Source organism: Aedes aegypti, chromosome 3 (genome assembly GCF_002204515.2).
Source record: "Aedes aegypti strain LVP_AGWG chromosome 3, AaegL5.0 Primary Assembly, whole genome shotgun sequence".
Taxonomy (NCBI): Eukaryota; Metazoa; Arthropoda; class Insecta; order Diptera; family Culicidae; genus Aedes; species Aedes aegypti.
Genome location: NC_035109.1, coordinates 372,038,399 through 372,058,723, shown reverse-complemented (window position 1 = coordinate 372,058,723; position 20,325 = coordinate 372,038,399). Strand labels below are relative to the sequence as shown.

The 20,325-nt window shown below is 43.6% G+C and overlaps 1 protein-coding gene across 1 annotated transcript; it reads right to left on the bottom strand.

The window, feature by feature from the left end:
- Positions 1–2,470: 2,470 nt before the first annotated feature.
- On the bottom strand, positions 2,471–18,831 carry LOC5573260 (ATP-binding cassette sub-family F member 3). The gene is made up of 5 exons (XM_001654420.2): positions 18,302–18,831; positions 3,557–4,599; positions 3,321–3,495; positions 2,861–3,262; positions 2,471–2,796 (listed from the first exon to the last, which is right to left on the bottom strand). Exons 1-5 carry the CDS (start codon positions 18,662–18,664, stop codon positions 2,641–2,643), a joined length of 2,139 nt encoding a protein of 712 aa, XP_001654470.1. The 5' UTR covers positions 18,665–18,831; the 3' UTR covers positions 2,471–2,640.
- Positions 18,832–20,325: the final 1,494 nt, after the last annotated feature.

The window sequence follows — 20,325 nt, the reverse complement described above, 5'->3', positions numbered from 1 at the left end:
GCGCCACAACTACAACATCATAATTATCTATCTAATATTTTATTCCATTACATTTTTAGAATGTAATCCCACGCATATTGTAATTCTGTACCCGAAACGGCGTCAATAAAAATGGATTCCATCCAGTTAAATCTTGCTGGTCTTGTCAGGGATGGTTTAAGATCAATTGGTGATTGTTCCGTACAATATAATCATTCATGAGAGGTTTTGATCCTAAGAATTCTTGCACAAAATCCTCCTCTGGCTATTACATACTTAAATCAGATTATTTTTTCTGCAGTAAGACAAATAGGTTTTTTGGGAGCCTTGGCTTAAACTTAATGCACTCAGGAAAGCTAGTGCTGTCAAAAAGGTAAACAAAGCGGAAGATTTGATTTTAATTAATTTAATTTAGTTTATTCGTTCCGTTATGTATCTAATTATGTTTTTACTGGAAGAAATTGTTGTGAAAAAGACCGTTGTACTGACGCAGACAACGGTAAGTGATAAGTGGCTGAAAATAAGAGCATTTTTCGAGCAGCTCAGCTGTTGTGTGCAGCAAAGTTGTCCCCCGAGAACGGAAAGTTCAGGCAAGCATGGGAAAAATATGCTACACACGGTAGTCAGATAATTCTACGAGCAGAATGTTTGCCAATTTAATATGTTTTATGATTCTTTACATTCGTGTTGTTCCTTCGGATAGAAGTGAAATTAGCACTGTGGACTGTATTTTTAACAATTTTTATTTAGCGATAAAATACGCGTACTGATCACGGCGTTGTACGCAAAGAAACTGAAAAATTGTCTCGGTAACTGACCCATCTATTACTCACACTAATAAATTCAATTGCATAGGGTGGCCAGTTTATAACTGAAAGAAATGCTCGTTTTCACTCGTAACACGTGTTTCATAATTCTTTACATGATAATCATTATCCACTGATGATATTGATAACCACACGCAGGCCATAACTTGCATCAGACATTTGAGTTTTAAGAAGACTTTAACATGACTTAGAGCAGTCTCGGGAGTTTTATCGATGTCTTTGTAAGACAAGCAAGCTGAGGTTTTAAGTATAGGTTTTAATAGACACTATACAGCTCCTTTAACATAAAATTTATTATCAACAAATTTAGCTAGCGAACAAGTTTTAACGAAGGCACTTATAGGTATCTACAAAGCAATTTAAAGTGGTTTTTACTGAAAAGATCGTTTAGCACTTTTAAATCTATTATTGAATCTATTGGGATTTAATGCATCTCTAATAAAACCTCAATAAATAACATCTAAGAACAAAGAGCATTGAAATTGTTACTTGGGATGTTCTGGTAGGAGATAGCAAAAAACCGTCTAAGAGAAAAAGATGAGTATCAAATAAGAATATCAGAATGAAATGTAATTTTGTGCACCCTCTAATTTGATTGAGAGCTATAGTCAAAAAACTGTTACTAGGTCCGAATGGGACCAGGTTCCCCTATGATAAATAACGCCCTAGGCCTAGAGGCCAATGGTCACCAATTGGGTAGCACGTTGTTTCTTAGAAAATAAATGTATAATCGGATATAACGGATCGCTTTTTTTCTGGAGTAAACCGTCGTCTGGAAGAAGTGAAGTGCGAGGAGAAAGAGTAGCTATGTCGGTGTCAAGAAACGCGAAAGTGCTATAGGAAACTCAACGCATCCCGCAAAGTTTTCGCGTTCCGAAATGTGCAGGGTAAAAATGGGCCCATTTTGAAGAACAAATGTGAGGTGATCGAAAGGTGGAAGCAATACTATGATGAACATCTGAACGGTGCTGAGAGCGCAGACAATGAGGGTCAAGACAACGGATGAAATTAAAATGTCTGATTCGATCAGAATGGGAAAACCCCATTTCGATATGTAACCCGAAAGTTGTACGAATTTATCCGATGATATGAGATACCGAGATCCTCACTGAGTGACCACAAACATGTATAAAAAGTGAAGGAATTAACGATGACGAGTGAGTCTAAAAAAGTCTATCTTAAGGTTCATTACTTCAAAGTTAGAAAGGTTATCCTTATAGTGCAATACTACAGTTATCCTTTTAGTAAAATACTACAGAAATGTCTACGTCAGGACTGCGGATGATGGAAACCAAACAGCCTTTACTTTGAAGGAGGTTAAGAGTGGTTCCGGAAAATATTCAAGATTGATCAGATCGACAATTGTGTGTGTGAAGATATTGGGCGAAGACTGCTAAGACAAGGTGATGGCGTGATGGACTTTCATGCCTGTTGGTCAATGTTTCGTTAGAAGACATAATTCGATGAACAGGGGTATAATATTCAACAGATCCAGTTTATTTGTTTGTTTCGCGCCTGTTATTTGAAAAGGTGGCAGGCATGTTCAAACGCCTGAAACGCGACACACAAACAAACATGTATAAAACGGAAGATATAGAGATGCGGCTACGAACCGAGCATTATGGCGTGAAATTGTTGATCCATTAAAAAAAAAACTATTGGCCTTACTATGCTTTGCAGGGTTCTATATTTCCGTTCCATCTACAACTTTTCTCTCTTCCTCCTGTATACTTGTTAGAAAGCGTAATAATAATAGTATAGTAATATGTTCCTCCGCGGTAGATAATCAATCAATAATAATAATAATGATGATAATTGATCTGCCGAAACGCTCCTACGCCGCTGCAGCTTCCAGTTCTTTTTCCACAATTTTCCTATACTCGTCAAATCCGCCCTCAACGCTACGAACAGTTCCGCCGCCGCAAACCCACAGCTCTCTGCAGATCATCCGGATGAGACGCTCGTCGTGGGAAACCAGAATCACACCACCCTATAAAGAATAGAAAGTCGTTTTCTTGGGGACTGTCTTGCAACAAAATCCGCGATAGACTTACCGAGTACTTATTGATCGCCTTGCCGAGGGCCTCTATCGTTTCGATGTCCAAGTGATTGGTCGGTTCATCCAGCACCAGGAAGTTTGGTCGTCCCATGCACATTTTGGCCAGCGCCACGCGCGATTTCTGTCCTCCCGAGAGGGACGCCACCACCTGCATGGCCAAATCACCAGAAACGCCAAAACTGCCCAGCACTCGCCGATACTCCTCGATGGGTTTTCCCGGGTAGGCATTCTGCAGCAGTTCCACACAGTTGACGCTCATGTCCAGCTGGTCCACGTGGTGCTGGGCGAAGTAACCAAGGCGGAGACCCCGATGAGGATGTATCAGCCCACCGGTCGGTTGCAGGTGTCCGGTGATGATCTTGAGGAGGGTGGTCTTACCGGCACCGTTCTCGCCGACCTGAAAAATGTTGAAGAAGATTATACCAAATACAAGAACGAGGCACAAAGTAACTTACAATACAGATTCTCGAGTCCAGATTCGCGCTGAGATTGACCAGGTTGAATATCACCTTGTCGTTGGAGTATTTGAATTGGACCTCGTTCAGCTGTAGGACCGGCGGATTCAGTGGTTCCACTTCCGGGAATTTGATCGTCACCTCGATTTCCTTCTCCACCGGTTTCAGTTCGGGTCTGAAATAAATCAAAATGTTATGATTCGTGGTTGAAAGCGAGAACTCAAAAGTATACTCACAGCTTCTCCAACATTTTGATCTTGGACTGCACGCTGGCGGCCCGATTGGCATTGTACCGGAACCGATCGATAAACTCCTGCACGTGATTCCGATGGGCCAGCTGGGCTTCGTACTCTCGCCGTTGGGCTTTGTGTTTCTCCGTCCGGGTTTTGTCAAACTGTTCGTAGTTACCCTTGTAGACGTCGATGCGCTGCGAGTGCAGATACAGAATGTCTGTGGGAACGGTGTCCAGGAAGTTCCGGTCGTGGGAAACGACCAGCAGCGTTGTAGGCCACGTTTGGAGGTAGTTCTCGAGCCAGATGATGGCCTTGATGTCCAACATGTTCGTCGGTTCATCGAGCAGGAGCAGATCGGGTTTGGAGAAGAGGGCTCTGGCCAGGGCCAGACGCATACGCCAACCACCGGAGAAGGTCCGGGTGGCACGGGCTTGCATTTCCTTGGTGAAGCCGAGACCATTCAGAATGATTGAGGCACGTGCTGGCGCTTTGTCCGCTTCAATGTTCTGTAGCTGGACGTAGATTTCGGAAAGTTCATGACTCAGATCCGGATCGCTGGAACCGGCATTGATCTGAGCGTTCAGTTCCTTCTCTTTCCTCAAGAGTTCCGTCCGAACTTCGTCCACTTCCAGAACGCTGTCAATCGCCAAGGTGTCATCTCCAACCACTTCCTGCTCGACGTGCAGAATCGTAATGTGACTTGGGATCTGCAGCTGCTTACCTGAAATCATTTTCAGCAGTGTCGTTTTGCCCAGACCGTTTCTTCCTACGAATCCGTAGCGACGACCACAAGCCAGTAACAGATCCGCATTCTGCAACAGCACCTTGTCCCCGAACGACACATCGAAGTTCTCAATCCGGATGTCCATCGACCGGTTCGTTCCCTTCGCTTCCATCTTATTATCCTTCTTGCTGATGACCTGCGAAGCTGTGGCCATCTGCAGAACCGGAACTACGCCGGCTCCGGATGTCGTTTTCGTTTGTTCCCGCTTCTCGAGCTTCTGCTGCCTTCGGGCTTCCGCCTTTTCCAGCTTCTTCGAATCCACCTGTGAGGACGTAATGAATAGTATATAAATTATCCATTCAGGTAACAGCGTATGAGGCTTCGAGAAAAATAATATGGCAGAGTTCGTTCACATAAAAGGTTTTACAAAATAATTGGAATGCTCGTTTGTCAGTTATTACTGAAACTTATTTGAAATCTGGATCTAAACTCTAGAGATCCAACTTTTTTGTTAAGGAGTTTCTATCAAAATTCATAGCCGTATAAAAATCCACTTTTTTCGTCATTAGAAACAAACTTGCGGAAATTGACTCGCAACAAGTCATTTTTTTCATTGGTGACTTTAATGCAACACATCGCTCATAGAATAGTTCGCAAAGCAATTCCAAAAGCAGAATTTTATTTGGTGAGTGCTCTTCAGGATATTTCTCAATTCAATACCCTGATAGCCCTGCTTGGTTTTTTTCTCTTCTAGAAACCCTTCTGTTTATTGTAGCGACACACCTTGCCTTGCTAGCAATTAAAATTGAAACTTTGCTGGCAACCCTGGAGAAAAATCTAGTACCACACTAACAAATTTGTCTTTGCTAACACACCCTTTGTAATACAACAGGAAATAAAGCCAGAATTTTTTGTATCGTTCACAAGACCAGACGCGTTTTCTTCACGGTCGTTTGTAAGAAAATTTTCACGTTTTACAGTCCACTTATTCCCGAGCTTGTTCATTCTGGTCCTTACAACTCGGATTTTACTAGTTTTCGGAATGATGTGACCGACTTTTGTGCGCAAAAAGTCGGAATTCGCGAAGTGAAAGTGATTTTTCCGGAAAGATTTCTTTGGGCTTTATGTTGAATCAGCCGAATGTCGTCGGCAAACAGCGACGCCATTTGTGATTCGGCTTGATTTCGTAAAAAAGTTAACGCAGCAATATTTTGCTGGTACCGCATGTTGGGGAAGTTTCGTCGACATGCTTGCCACCAAGTTGTGACGCCAGTCGGTGAATCGTAGTGTGAAAAATCGCCCGTAGCGGCAGAATAGAAGCTTGTGCTTTCGCTCCGAAGAAATTTCGCAACGCCATCTTGGCGAATCGTGTCGTGTGTGCTCTTCCGGTACTCAGCTACCACCGACTTCAGACGCCGTCACGGCGATCCATGTGTGTGTGTGTGTGCATACGGCGCAGCGTCGGCTTTTGTCGACCCAGAAGAATTGTGACGTCATTTTGACGATTCGTGTTTACTTAAAACAAGATTGATTGTGCTTGTGCTTGCAATAACGAAAAATAAAAAGCATTTGAGAAACGAATTGTGTTTTTGAGCGGAAATCGTTTCAAGGCCATAGTGTAGAGCAGTGTGTGTGCGTTCTAAGCTAAGATGGCCTATCAGTGTTTCCCAACCGGTTTCGATTCGAGTGTGAAGTGAAGCAAAATGTTCGAAACTCCGTTGACATCGAGAGGTGGGGCGCAAACACAAGCACAATCAAACCGAGATGGTGAGAACCAAACGATCGAACCGATCAGTGAACAAAAGAAAAAACAGAAGAAGATATTTCAATTGCGAAGAATGAATGAAGAACTAAAAGTGATTAAAATCCAGTCGAATGCACTGGAGCGAAAATTGCAGCGGGTGCTGAGGTGCCAAATAACAATTTGGCAAACAAACACTACCTGCAGCTGCAGCTGAAGACCATAGAAGATGCGTTTGCTGAATACAATACGAACCAGAAGCGCATCTATGGTCTCGACGTCGACGAAGATACCCACAACGAAGCGGAGGAGAGGTACATTGATTTTGTTGAGTTGAAGTAAGCCATGAATTTATAATACCCCAATAAATCATTCCTTGTTCAAACCTGTTCACAATCAGACGTGTCTTTACTAACAGGTTATGGGCCCAGATGCACCATAGCTACGGTTGATAATTATTGAACAAAGCAAAATTTTTTCAAACGAAGTTTTCACTATGCTGAATCCCAGAGAAGGTGGCTCCGGATTACCGGATGGATCTCATGTTGAAAGACCCAGAACAACCCAGCGATTCACAAGCAGTGTTTCCTTGCCCATTACGGAGAGACTTCGAGGACGAGAGAACTACAGTTCCTGGGCGTTCGGAATGAAGATGGTACTCATACGGGAAGGAACCTGGAATGTTGTGGATGTTGCGGATGATGCTGTGGTTGATGAAGAAGCCTCTTTGCGAGCTCTAGCTACAATTTGTTTAAGTATTGAACCGATTAACTATAGTCTAGTCCAAGAAGCCAAAACTGCACATGAAGCATGGAAGAATCTCAAGAGCGCGTTCCAGGACAGCGGAATGACTCGCCGTATGGGTCTGCTGCGGAAGCTCACGAGTATTCGGTTGGCGGAATGCAAATCGGTTGAAGAATATGTCAATAAAATTATGTCGACAAGCCACAAATTGGCCGAGGTAGGCTTCAAGGTGGATGATACGTGGCTAGCAAGCTTGCTCCTGATGGGATTACCAGAAAACTACGAGCCGATGATTATGGGTATAGAAGCTTCGGGTACCAAGATAACAGCGGATGCAGTCAAATCAAAGATTCTGCAAGATGTTAAAATCACGAGCGTTCCCAAGTCCTGTGGATCGGATGGTGCTTTCGTAAGTAATTTTCAGAAGAAGCCGCTCAAGAAGGACAAATCTAGCGTCAAGTGCTTCAAATGCAAACGGATTGGACATTTTGCTTCGGACTGTCCTCAGAAAGGCATGATTGAAGATTCTAGTGCTGGACCGCATCATAGGAAGAGCTCGAGAAACGCCGCATTCAGTGCCAATGTGAAACAGATGAAGAACCAAGAACAATGGATATTTGATTCCGGTGCTACTGTCCATATGTGTCGAGAACGAAGTAAACTCATCGATGCCAGAAGCACTTCACAAGCTATCAATGTTGCCAATAACGCAGAAGTTCCGGTGGTTGCAGTTGGAAACGTTCTCCTAGAAGCTGCAGTACAGTCTGGTTCGTATGAAGTTTCACTATCAGATGTTTTATGTGTTCCAGATTTGGCCATCAATTTGCTGTCGGTGAGCCAGATATGCAAGAAGGGACATAAGGTTGTCTTCACGGATAGTGCTTGCAAGGTCTTCAAGGCTCAGACGAACGAGTTGGTTGCAACAGGATCTCAGACCAACGGACTTTACAAGTTGGAGATGGTGAGTCAGGCAACAGCATGCGTGGCGAATGACAGAAGAGAGATGCAGTTATGGCACAGGCGACTTGGTCACATGAATTTCGACAATATGAAGCGATTAAGAAGCATGGTTACTGGCTTGGATTTCAAAAATGTACAAACATCCAATACTCAATGCGTTCCGTGTATTCAAGCAAAACACCAACGTTTACCATTCAAATCTAAAGGAAGAAGAGCGATGGAAGTTTTGGAGTTGGTCCACTCCGATCTTTGTGGTCCTATGGAAACGATTTCGATTGGAGGAAGCAGATACTTTCTTACGTTTATTGACGATGCGAGTCGGAAGACGTTTATATATTTTTTGAAGTCGAAGAAAGAAGTACTGGCTGCTTTCCAAGATTTCAAAGCATACGTTGAGACACAAACTGGTAAGAAATTGAAGCGATTGAGGACCGATAATGGAAAGGAGTATGTTGGAAGCAATTTTGAACGTTACATTCGAGAACACGGCATTTTACACGAGACAACAGTTCCATATAATCCCGAACAAAATGGTTTAGCAGAGAGGATGAACCGATCGATTGTGGAGCGAGCTAGGGCTTTATTATTCGATGCTGGATTAACCAAGCGGTTCTGGGCGGAAGCTGTTGGTACTGCAGTTTACCTTATAAATAGATCGCCTACCAAAGGAGCTATTGTTACTCCGGACGAGAAGTTCACTCAAGTCAGACCAGATATATCACACCTGAGGACATTCGGCGCGAAAGCAATGGCACATGTACCGAAAAATAAGCGACAGAAATGGGATAGAAAATCTCAAGCGTGTTTGTTCATTGGATATGCAACGAATTCCAAGGGCTACCGGCTGTATGATCCGGAGACTGGTAAGGTATATATAAGCAGAGACGTGATTATCATCGATGAAAGCATGATTAGTAGCGATCGTGATCAAGTAGAAGCAGTAGACGTAAATAACATGGAGCTCTTAACTGAATGTGCAGAAGATTCAAATCCGAAGGTAACACCAGCAGTTGATGAAAATGATGGAAGCGACGAAGAAAGCATGGACGGCTACGAATCGACCGTTGATGAGCTCGATGCAACCGTTGTGGAGCCGGCTAGCATCACTGCGCTCCCTCCGCAAATTTCAGTGCCACCGATACAAAGTGTGGTAAGGCGCAGCGCGAGGGAGCGCCAACACCCAGGCAAGTATTTTGATTATGAGGTAACCTACAGTGCCTTTCCTCAGAAACTTGCCATTTCACAGGACAGTTCTGATGAGCGAAGCTGTTGCCAGGCAGCTGGACAGGTTGGTCAACGTTTTAACGACACGCAGAAGGCTACTGATGTTTTGCAAGAACCTAACACGTACCGTGAAGCGGTGGAACAATGTTGCAGGGAGCAATGGATAGATGCAATGAACGTCGAGTATGAAGCGCTGATGCAAAATCGTACGTGGATTATGACGCAACTACCAGCTGGGCGAAAAGCATTACGAAATAAATGGGTATACAAAATCAAGACCAATTCGGAAGGATCGATCGAACGTTTCAAGGCGAGACTGGTTATTAAAGGCTGTTCTCAAATCGAAGGCGTAGATTATACCGAGACATATTCACCTGTAGTCCGATATTCAACAATTCGGTATCTTATGGCCAAGGCTGTAGAGTTGGACATGGAAGTTCATCATATGGACGCAGTTACTGCGTTCTTACAAGGTGATTTAGGAGACGAAGAAATATTCATGCAACAGCCTGAAGGTTTTGAAGATGGGACAAACCGAGTGTGTATGTTGAGAAAGGCGCTATATGGATTGAAACAGGCCAGCCGCGTTTGGAATCTCAAGCTGGACAGCGAATTAAAACGAATGGGACTGAAGCGATCGAAATTTGATACCTGCGTTTATTATTACATTGAAGGAGATCAAGTTCTAATCGTGACAATATACGTTGATGATTTTTTGATTTTTTCAACCAACGACCAAATGATCGAAGCTGTGAAACGAGACCTTGCCAAGAAATTCCGAATGAAGGACTTGGGAGAGGCTAAGCAAGTCCTGGGAATCAAGATTACCAGAGGAGAAGGATTCATCGCCATTGATCAAGAACGTTATGTAAACGAGTTGCTGGAAAAATTCAAAATGACTGGATGCAATTCCGTACAAACTCCCTTGGATCCCAATCAGAAGTTAACAAGTCAAATGAAACCTAAGACGGAAGCTGAACGTGATAAAATGAAGAACATTCCTTTTCGGCAGTTAGTCGGAAGCTTGCAGTTCCTGGCTCAGTGTTCAAGACCAGATATTTGCCATGCTGTAAACCTGGTGAGTAGTTTTTGTGAAGACCCCGGAGAGGCTCACTGGATCGCTGCGAAACGTATCTTGAGGTATCTAGAAGGAACAAAAACATGGAAGCTCACTTATGCGAAGAATACTGCCGATCAACTTCAAGCTTACACCGATGCTGACTGGGGAAATGATGTGGATACGAGGCGCTCTACTAGTGGATATGTGTTCCTGAAAAATGGTGGAGCAGTGGCTTGGAGTTCGCGTAAACAACCCACTGTTGCGCTTTCCACTACTGAAGCTGAATATATGGCACTATCGGCCGTAACTCAAGAAGCGCTTTGGTGGCGAGGCTTTATTGCTGAACTTGAAGGAATCTCATCACCACTCCTAATCAACTGTGACAATAAAAGTGCCATCAGTCTAGCAGAAAAAGAGATGGGATATTCCCCAAGAAGCAAGCATATTGATATAAGGCATCACTTTGTTCGAGAGCAGATAGAAAAGAAGACCATACGATTGAAACATGTCGCTTCGAATGATCAACTGGCAGATATCCTCACCAAAGCGGTACCAGCCCCTAAGTTATTGGAAGCAAGGGCATCGTTAGGAGTTAATAAATTATAGCTTAAGGGGGGATGTTGAGTTGAAGTAAGCCATGAATTTATAATACCCCAATAAATCATTCCTTGTTCAAACCTGTTCACAATCAGACGTGTCTTTACTAACAGATTTCGAGCAGCGATACGGTGAGTTGTACGTTATTATTACTAAACTGCTTGATGATATTGCTCAACGAAAGAGGCCGACAGTGGCGCCCTCGACATCGACAGCGGCCACGTCGGCGGTCCCAGCTGTGACGATGCACCTGCCTCCACTGAAAGTGCCGCTGCCTACGTTTGACGGTACTTATGAGAATTGGTACGCTTTCAAATCAATGTTCGAAACCATCATGGACCGCTACCAATCGGAGTCACCGGCGATAAAGTTGTATCATCTCCGCAACTCGTTGGTGGGTAAAGCAGCCGGCATCATCGATCAGGAGATAATTAACAACAACGATTATGCTGCTGCGTGGGCGACGTTGACCGAAAGATTTGAGGATAAGCGGCTTATTGTCGACAAGCATATCGATGCTCTCTTCGATCTTCCCAAGATGTGTGGTGAAAACGCTGCGGGCCTACGTAAGCTGATAGATGTTTGTACGAGGAATGTTGACGCGCTCAAGAACCTAGAACTTCCTGTTGACGGACTAGGTGAAAGTATGCTGATAAATCGGATCACGAAAAAGCTAGATGGCGAGACCCATTAGGCGTGGGAGTTGGATCAGGCTGCCAACGAAATGCCAGTTATGAAACTACGATGGACTTCTTGAGAGAACGATGCCGAGTGCTGGAGAAAATTCGCCCTCCGGACAAACGTGTCGTGAAACCTGTGAAACCAGGAAGGCAAATGGTTGAAACGAGATCCAAGGGCAGCAGCTTGGTAACCACATCTGACAAGTGTCCACAGTGCTCTAGCAACCACGAATTATGGAAATGCGACGTTTCCAAGAAGGCGAATCTCGCGGATCGCTACAGTACCCTGCGTCGAATCGGAGCGTGTTTCAACTGTCTCCAAAAGGGGCATCGTACGGTTGATTGCTCATCTGAGCATTCTTGCAAGAAATGTAGCAAACGGCACCACACAACGCTGCATCCGAACGACACTCCCATGAAAAAGAACGATTCTCCACCATTAGTTGTTGGACCATCAGACGGCGATAAACGAAACGAGCAGCAAGTATCGAATCAAAACCGCGATTCATCAGTTGGCGCTGGTGCGCCGAAGCCTGACGGTGGCCAGGAACAACAACGTTCTAATTTCTGCACACGGGCACAATCTGGCAAACAGGGGTTGCAAAATGGTGAGTCGACAACCAGGAAGGAGCGTCCAACATAGCTCTGGTCCTCACAAGCCCCTACCTCACGCTTCCACGGGTCTAACGATGACAAAGACCGCCAGCTAAGGGTTGCGTACTTATCTGGTAGTGCAACCTGGGCACTGTTGTCCTTCTGACATCAGCTAGAGTGAGGAGGTGCCAGGTGGGAGCTTGGGATTTTTAATCTTTCCAAGCGAAACTCATACAGGTAAAATCATTCTTTATTATTATTTACTCACCTATTACCATTTATAACTAAATACGTGCCAGGGTCGAAAATTTAATTTTCGATTCGGGAAGTGTAAAAACATTTCATATATCCATTTGATATCTGGGTGTTTTTATGCGGGGCTTACTGTAAATGAAAATGACCTCAGAATGTGTGTGTATTTACTGCCATTCTTGAAATGGGTCGTTGGAATTTCAGTAGAGCTATCACCTTCCATCTTCCGGGCTAAAATTGTCTGCAGATATAAAGATATCAAAGGGTATCAATAAATACATGCATACAATTTTCTTCCATAAAAGCACTGCCGGTCAGTGGGAGGTGGATTGTACACACACACACACACACACACACACACGGGCACAATCTGGCAAACAGATATTGCTTTCGACAGCGGTGATCCTCGTATATGGAAACTTTGTGTGTGAGCACTTCGCTGCTCTTTTGGGATTAAAGAAGCAGCCTGCGAACTATTCGATTAGTGGGCTGAATGAAACACGAACGAAGATTCGGTTCAAGATCCACGCTAAATTGAAATCCCGATTAACAGATTACACCGCTTGTCTTGAGATGCTAGTGGTGCCGAAGATAACCGGAGATTTACCAGTAACGAAAGTGGATTCGAGAGCGATCACCATCCCTGAAGATATCGACCTAGCTGACCCGAGCTTTGGTGTTCCGGATAAGATTGATATGCTCTTGGGCGCCGAAATATTCTTTGAGATGCTGAAGTCCGGACGTGTTCGACTACCGAATTGTTCAGCGATACTCCAGGAAACGCAGTTCGGTTGGGTCTTGAGTGGTTCTGTCCCCGAAAAGGAGCCTTCAGTACTCCATTCACTCTGCGCGCGAGCGGAAGAAGACATTGGACATCTCGTAAAGCGGTTTTGGGAAATCGAAGCCTACTGCGACCCTATTGCGCAAACTCAAACAGCTGAAGAGGAATGCTTGGATCATTTTCGACAGACTCATGAGCGTACTGCGGATGGACGGTACATTGTCCGTCTCCCGTTCAATGACCTGAAATAACAACTGGGCGAATCACGCACGATGGCTGAGAAACGCTTCCTCGCCTTGGAGAGGAGATTGGACAAAGCGCCTGTATTGAAGGATCAGTACATGTCGTTTCTTCGCGAATACGAACTACTTGGGCACATGGAGTTGAGCAATAATGCGGCCGATAAGGCTCCACAGTCGGCATATTATCTTCCTCATCACTACGTGTTGAAACCTAGCAGCAGAACAACAAAACTCCGAGTAGTATTCGACGGGTCGGCTGAGTCTACTACTGGCGTGTCGATCAACAATACGCAAATGATTGGACTAACCGTTCAAAATGATTTGATTAGCACCGTATCGAACTTCAGAGCCTACAAATATGGGATAACAGCCGATATACCGAAAATGTACCGCCAAGTCGAGGTACACGCTGATGACAGGCGATACCAGAGGATTGTGCATCGGTCTAACTGCGATCAGCCGCTCCAGACATACGATTTGCGGACGGTTACATATGGACTTGCATCGTCTCCATTTCTGGCCACGATGGCGCTAAAGCAATTAGCCATTGATGAGGGGCCCAGATAGCCGTAGCGGTAAACGCGCAGCTATTCAGCATGACCATGCTGAGGGTCGTGGGTTCGAATCCCACTGGTCGAGGATCTTTTCGTAAAGGAAATTTTCTCGATTCCCAGGGCATACAAGTTTCTTCGTACCTGCCACACGATATACACATGCAAAAATGGTCAATCGGCAAAGAAAGCTCTCAGTTAATAACTGTGGAAGTGGTCATAAGAACACTAATCTGAGAAGCAGGCTTTGTCCCGTTTGGGACGTAACGCCAGAAAGAAGAAGAGGGGACACAATATCCGTTAGCTGCTGTGGCAGTTGAGAAGTCATTCTACATTGACGACGTGCTGACTGGGGCGAATACGCTAGAGGACGCTTTAGAGCTGAAAACCCAGATCATCGGATTACTGCGCAAAGGATGTTTCGACGTGCATAAAATTTGCTCTAATTCGGAAGCAGTGCTTCAGGATGTCCCACAGGATATGCGAGAAAGTGTTGTGAGCATTGAAGATCCAAGCATCAATACTGTAATCAAGACCCTGGGCGTGGCCTGGCGTCCACAGGAAGATTGTTTCACCTTTGTCGTGCTGGTTGATGACGCCGTTGGATCGGATCGTCTCACGAAGAGGATGATTCTCAGCCAGATCGCAAGGATTTTTGATCCATTGGGTTTTGTTGGCCCTGTGGTTACAGCTGCGAAACTTATTATGCGGGAGTTATGGTCTCTCAATCTGGATTGGGATCAACCCGTACCGAGCGAGGTGGCTAACTTCTGGATGCATTTTCGGCGTCAACTGCGCTGGCTCAATGAGCTGAAGATACCGAGATGGATTCTTGCTGACGGAGCTCGCTCCGTAGAATTACACGGGTTTGCCGACGCTTCCAGACCTGGCGTATGGGGCGTGCTTGTACACCAGAATCGTGAAAGACGATGGATCTGCTACGCTGAAGCTTATTTGCAGCAAGTCTAGGATTCTACCACGAAAGAAGGGAAAGCAAAAGGAAATAACGACACCCCGCGCGGAGCTGTTGGCTGCTCTGCTGTTATCAAGATTGGCCGTCAAGCAGCTGGAGGCGCTCGATGTGAAATTTGAATCCGTTATTCTCTGGAGTGATTCACAGATCGTATTGTGCTGGCTAAAAAAATCGCCCGAATCTCTTGCTGTATACGTCGGAAATAGAGTCCATGAAATTCGAGAGCTGACCAACCGATTCACTTGGAATTATATCCCTTCCAAGTCCAACCCAGCTGATTCCATATCCAGAGGAGGGGAGCCGAAAAATCTGCAATCTGATGAACTGTGGTGGCATGGGCCACCCACTATACGACACACCGACAGTGGTTTTGATGAACCACACCCCATTGAAGAAGATCAGCTACCGGAGCTACGCAAAATTGTTTTGTTGACAACGCCGGAACATCCTCGATTGCAGCTTTTCGATCGAATCAGCCGATATCCGATCATGCAGCGTACAATGGCGTATGTTGTTCGTTTTTGTGACTATGTGAAGAGCGGCAGGACAACCATTACGAAAGGTTTACCGACAACATCCGAAATATCACGAGCATCTGCATTGATCATCCGATTGGTGCAGAAAGAATCCTTCAAACTTGAAATCAGCGCGTTACAAGCCGGTAAGGAGTTCAACTTTTCGACTCGCAACTTAAATCCTTTCGTCGACGAGGCGGATGGGATTCTCCGTGTAGGGGGAAGATTGAAAAACTCGACGCTTCCATATCATCAGAAGCATCCAGCCTTGCTTCCTAATAAGCATCCTGTGACGGTTGCATTGATACGGTACCTGCATCGTTCGAACATGCATATCGGACAGCGCAGCCTCCTCGGCATTGTTCGACAAAGGTATTGGCCACTAGACGCGAGGAGCACTATTCGTAAATTAGTTCATCAGTGCATTCCTTGTTTTCGAATGAAGCCAACGAGAGCCACTCAACTGATGGGAAACTTAACGGACTATCGTGTTCAACCGTCACCTGTATTTGCTAAGACGGGACTCGATTTTGCCGGTCCTTTCAAAATACGACCAAATGCGAAAATGAAGAATGCACCAACGTTGAAAGGCTATGTATGTGTCTTTGTATGTATGGCCACCCGGGCACTACATTTAGAGGCCGTCTCCGACTTGACAACCGAGGGGTTCATGGGCGCACTTCAACGCTTTGTGAGTCGCCGTGGAGTCGTCTTGAAGTTGTATTCGGATAACGCGACAAATTTTGAAGGCGCAAACAACGAAATGGAGCGTCTAGCTACACTATTCCGAGAAGAACAACACCAGCTGAAGCTGAACGAGTTCTGCACCCAACGAGCCATCGACTGGTCTTTCATACCACCACGTAGTCCGCACTTTGGCGGAATATGGGAAGCCGGCGTTAAGTCGGTGAAATCACACCTAAAGATGGTTATGGCGGAACACAAGCTATCGTTCGAACAATTTTCGACAGTGTTAGTGCAAATCGAGGCTATATTGAACTCGAGGCCTTTGACACATCTTTCAGATGGCCCGAATGATGTTAGTGCAATTACACCCGCTCACTTCCTGATCGGACGGGAATTTCAAGCAATTCTGGAGCCATCGTACCAGCACATCCCTCAAGGAAGATTATCGACGTGGCAACTGGTCCAGGACTTGAAGCAACGGTTTTGGAAGGCTTGGACGCATAATTACTTGCACGAGTTACAGAAGCTACAGAGAGATTTCAAGGTGACCAAGTTCCAAGTGGGCGCCTTAGTTCTCATCGTCGACGAGAATAGCCCACCACTTCACTGGCAGTTGGCTCGAATCGTGGAACTACATCAAGGCAGCGACGGCCACACTCGCGTGGTTACTTTGCGTACAAAGGACGGAACTACGAAAAGGGCCGTAAAGAAGATTTGCCTACTGCCCCTGGACAATGAGCGCGAACCGTTCAGCCGAGTAGTTTTGAAATTCTGCAATTTCAACGGCCGGCAGGATGTTTATTGTGGCGACACACCTTGCCTTGCTAGCAATTAAAATTGAAACTTTGCTGGCAACCCTGGAGAAAAATCTAGTACCACACTAACACACCCTTTGTAATACAACAGGAAATAAAGCCAGAACTTTTTGTATCGTTCACAAGACCAGACGCGTTTTCTTCACGGTCGTTTGGAAGAAAATTTTCTCGTTTTACAGTCCTTTTATTCCCGAGCTTGTTCAATGACTATGCAGTAAAAAAATAATCTGGTATATTTATTTAATGCATTTTTATGTTCAAAACATCGTTTGTTTTGCTTAAATCTAGATGGCTCATTTTGCCCCGCACCTTCATCTTGAAAATAATATACTGTTTATCAATAATTTTGTTTACGAACAAATTTAATTTCGCTCACGAACTGTTCATTATGATCAGAAGTTTCAATGGATTGGTCAAATTTACCAGAATTATAAATATAATTGTCTTATAGGCTTAACTAAACACTGCCAAAATTATAAGCTTTTCATGACGAAGGACAAATTTGTACATTTTTGTAAATATCTTGAGTGTTCAAACGAATATTCTTACGGTTTTTATTGTGGTGGCTACTTGAGGCATCCTTTAGCAGATCATAATGACACTAGACATTAAAACACTGTTTTTGAGGTCAAAACTGGGGTGGCTCATATTGCTCCCATTGCACCTACTTGAACGAGTCGATCAAATAAGTGATTTACACGGAGAAATATTTTTACCTAATTTTTGAGTTTACTTTACCCAAAATTAAGTATATCGATTATAGTTTCAACCCAAAATCTCTCGGTTTTCTCTTTCTCCCACACGAATGTTGTCAAAAATAGAGAGAGCTGTATCTACCCAATGGGGGTACTTTAGCCCAATAAGCCAAATTTGGGTAAATGCAACTTTTCTTATGTTTGGGTCGAAAGAACTCAATTTTGCGTTAAATCAACCCAAAATTGAGTATATTTTTTTAATGGAATTAAAGCCAAACTACCTAGTGGGGACCTTGGAAATTTAGCCAAAATTGAGTTATTGGGCTCAACTACGGAATTGCGTTGAAACAACCCAAAATTAAGTTGAATTCCGTCTCCGTGTAGGTATCTATCATCCTGGATGCTAAACTCACTTTCAATCAACATATTTCCAGCATGATCTCAAAAGCATCTCAACAATGTTCTAAACCACCGCCCCTGACTGAAGCAGTCCAAGTTGGTGTAAAATTTACTAATCAAATTGTTATTGGATTACGTTTTTCTAATGGACACAAGAAATATTTTAAATTGGAATGCTCGTTCTTTGAATGGTAAAGAGGATGACCTGTTTAATTTTCTAACAGCTAATAAGATACATATAGCAGTTATTACTGAAACTTATTTGAAACCCGGACTCAAAAGAAATCCTAACTTTTTTGTTTATCGTAATGATTGACTGGAAGTATGGAGCAATGCTCCATTGGAGCATGTGGTGGAGTTGCTATCATCATTCATAGGCGTATAAAACTGTCAGTTGAAATTGAAGATTCTGAAACTTTGGGTGTTTCTGTTGAAACATGGTCGATGCAGTGGGCAGCAAGTTAATTAGTTTCAGTCTGACTTGGCTCGAAAAGCCGCTTCTCTATTCACTTACCTTCAAGCTGTCGTCCCTCGAAACGACCCAAATACTCTGAATGTTCTCCTGGACGGCATCCTGCGAAGCAGCCACCTCCTTCAGGTTAATTGGAGCCCCTAAAATCTTCGTCCTCCCGCCGCCTCCCCCACTGTCACCACTGCGGGGCTTCAGCAGGTCCAGAAAGATCTCGCAGATCTGCTTGATGTCCTCCTCGCTCTTGTCCTGCGCGACCTCGTGAAGAATCTCCCCGATCGCCTCGTAAACCTCCTCGCCGTCTTCGAATTGGTCCGCTCCGTTCTGAAGCACGTCTTCCACGTAGGTCAGCAGTTCCCCGTCGATCGAGGGGAACTCCCGCTTCAGCACTTCCGTACAGGCTGCCATTTCCCGATAACCAATGCAAAACAATCACTTCTCTCGGAAAATACCACTTTTTCTAACGCCGGAAGAACCACGGAAACGGATTATTACGACGACGACGACGAAAGGATGGCGATTTCGCGATTCCCGCACCGAAAGTGGAAGAGAAAAGATGACAGATCAGCAAATCAAAAGCTGTCAAAAGCGCGTGATTTCTAGCGTAACATTTGAAAAGGGCCTAACTGCAAAATGTAAACAAACTTGATTATTCATTATTCGTATCATTTTTTACGTAAATTACTCTTACATACTCTTACGGGCATGCAAAATGCATTATTAATGGTAATTTTATTCAAATTAAAAAGGGCCTATCTGAAAATGATAAAACTAAGAGGGCCTAACTGGTCATAAAAGGGCCTAACTGAAAATTTCCATCAAAATCAGATTGGCCCTTCCGTGCATTTTTAATTTTCCTCCATATTTTTCAATATTTAGCCATTGTATAGTGTTTTTCTCACATAATGGAACCTAGTGAAATATTTGAAAAGGGTCTTTCAGCATAACGTAAAAATTGAGAAATGCTCGATTGAAGATTCTGTAACATATTGATTGTTACTATTTTAAAGTCATTGCTATCTAATAGTTTTAAACTTTTGTTCGCAACTCATAGTCTATTACTGGGCCACGTAACGTTTTAAATCTAACATAACATAAAAACTAGTAAAAAATGTTGAATTCAAACATCATCGGCAGATAGGCCCTTTTACGAGTCTTCAAACCAGTTAGGCCCTTTCAATTAGGCCCTATATTTGAACATGGTTTCAGTTAGGCCCCTCCAGTTAGGCCCTTTTATTTAACTTAGTTCCAGTTAGGCCCCTTTGGAATTTGTTAATTTTATTGATTATTGAATAGATTTTCAAAGTTTTAGAACAAAATCAATCGATTAAGTGAGAAAATCAACATTGAATATTGAAAATTCTCAATTGAAGATTCAGTACTATATTGATTATTCATAATTCAAACCCTTTCTCCTATTTACTAGTTTTATACTTGTCTTCGACACTCATAATAGTCTACTAGGTGGCCCATAACGTTTGAAATCTTAAATAACAAAACAACTCGTGAAAATGGTTGAATTCAAACATCATCGGCAGATAGGCCCTTTTGCGAGTCTGCAAACCAGTTAGGCCCTACAGTTAGGCCCTTTGATTGAACATGGTTTCAGTTAGGCCCCTCCAGTTAGGCCCTTTTATTAAACTTAGTTCCAGTTAGGCCCTTTTGGAATTTGTTAATTTTATTAATTATTGAAGTGATTTTCAAAGTTTTAGAACAAAATCAATCGATTAGGTATGTGAGAAAATCAACATTGATTAATAAAAATTCTTTATTGAAGATTCAGTACTATATTGATTCCTATTTCAAGCCCATTCTCTTTTTTACTAGTTTTATCATAATCTTAATGCGAAGTTAGTTGAAAAACTGATTTTTTATCCTGAAAAAAAAAATCAATTACATTAAAAATTTTGAATAATTTTTATTTGTTAATTTTTATTTGTTGCCTGTAGTTCTGGATCGAGTTCCAAAAGTCGCGATTTTCACAGAAACAAATTCGTTTGTTTTTGTAACAGCCCTGCAAGAATTCTTCTTATACTTCTTCTTGGCATTACGTCCTCACTGGGACAGAG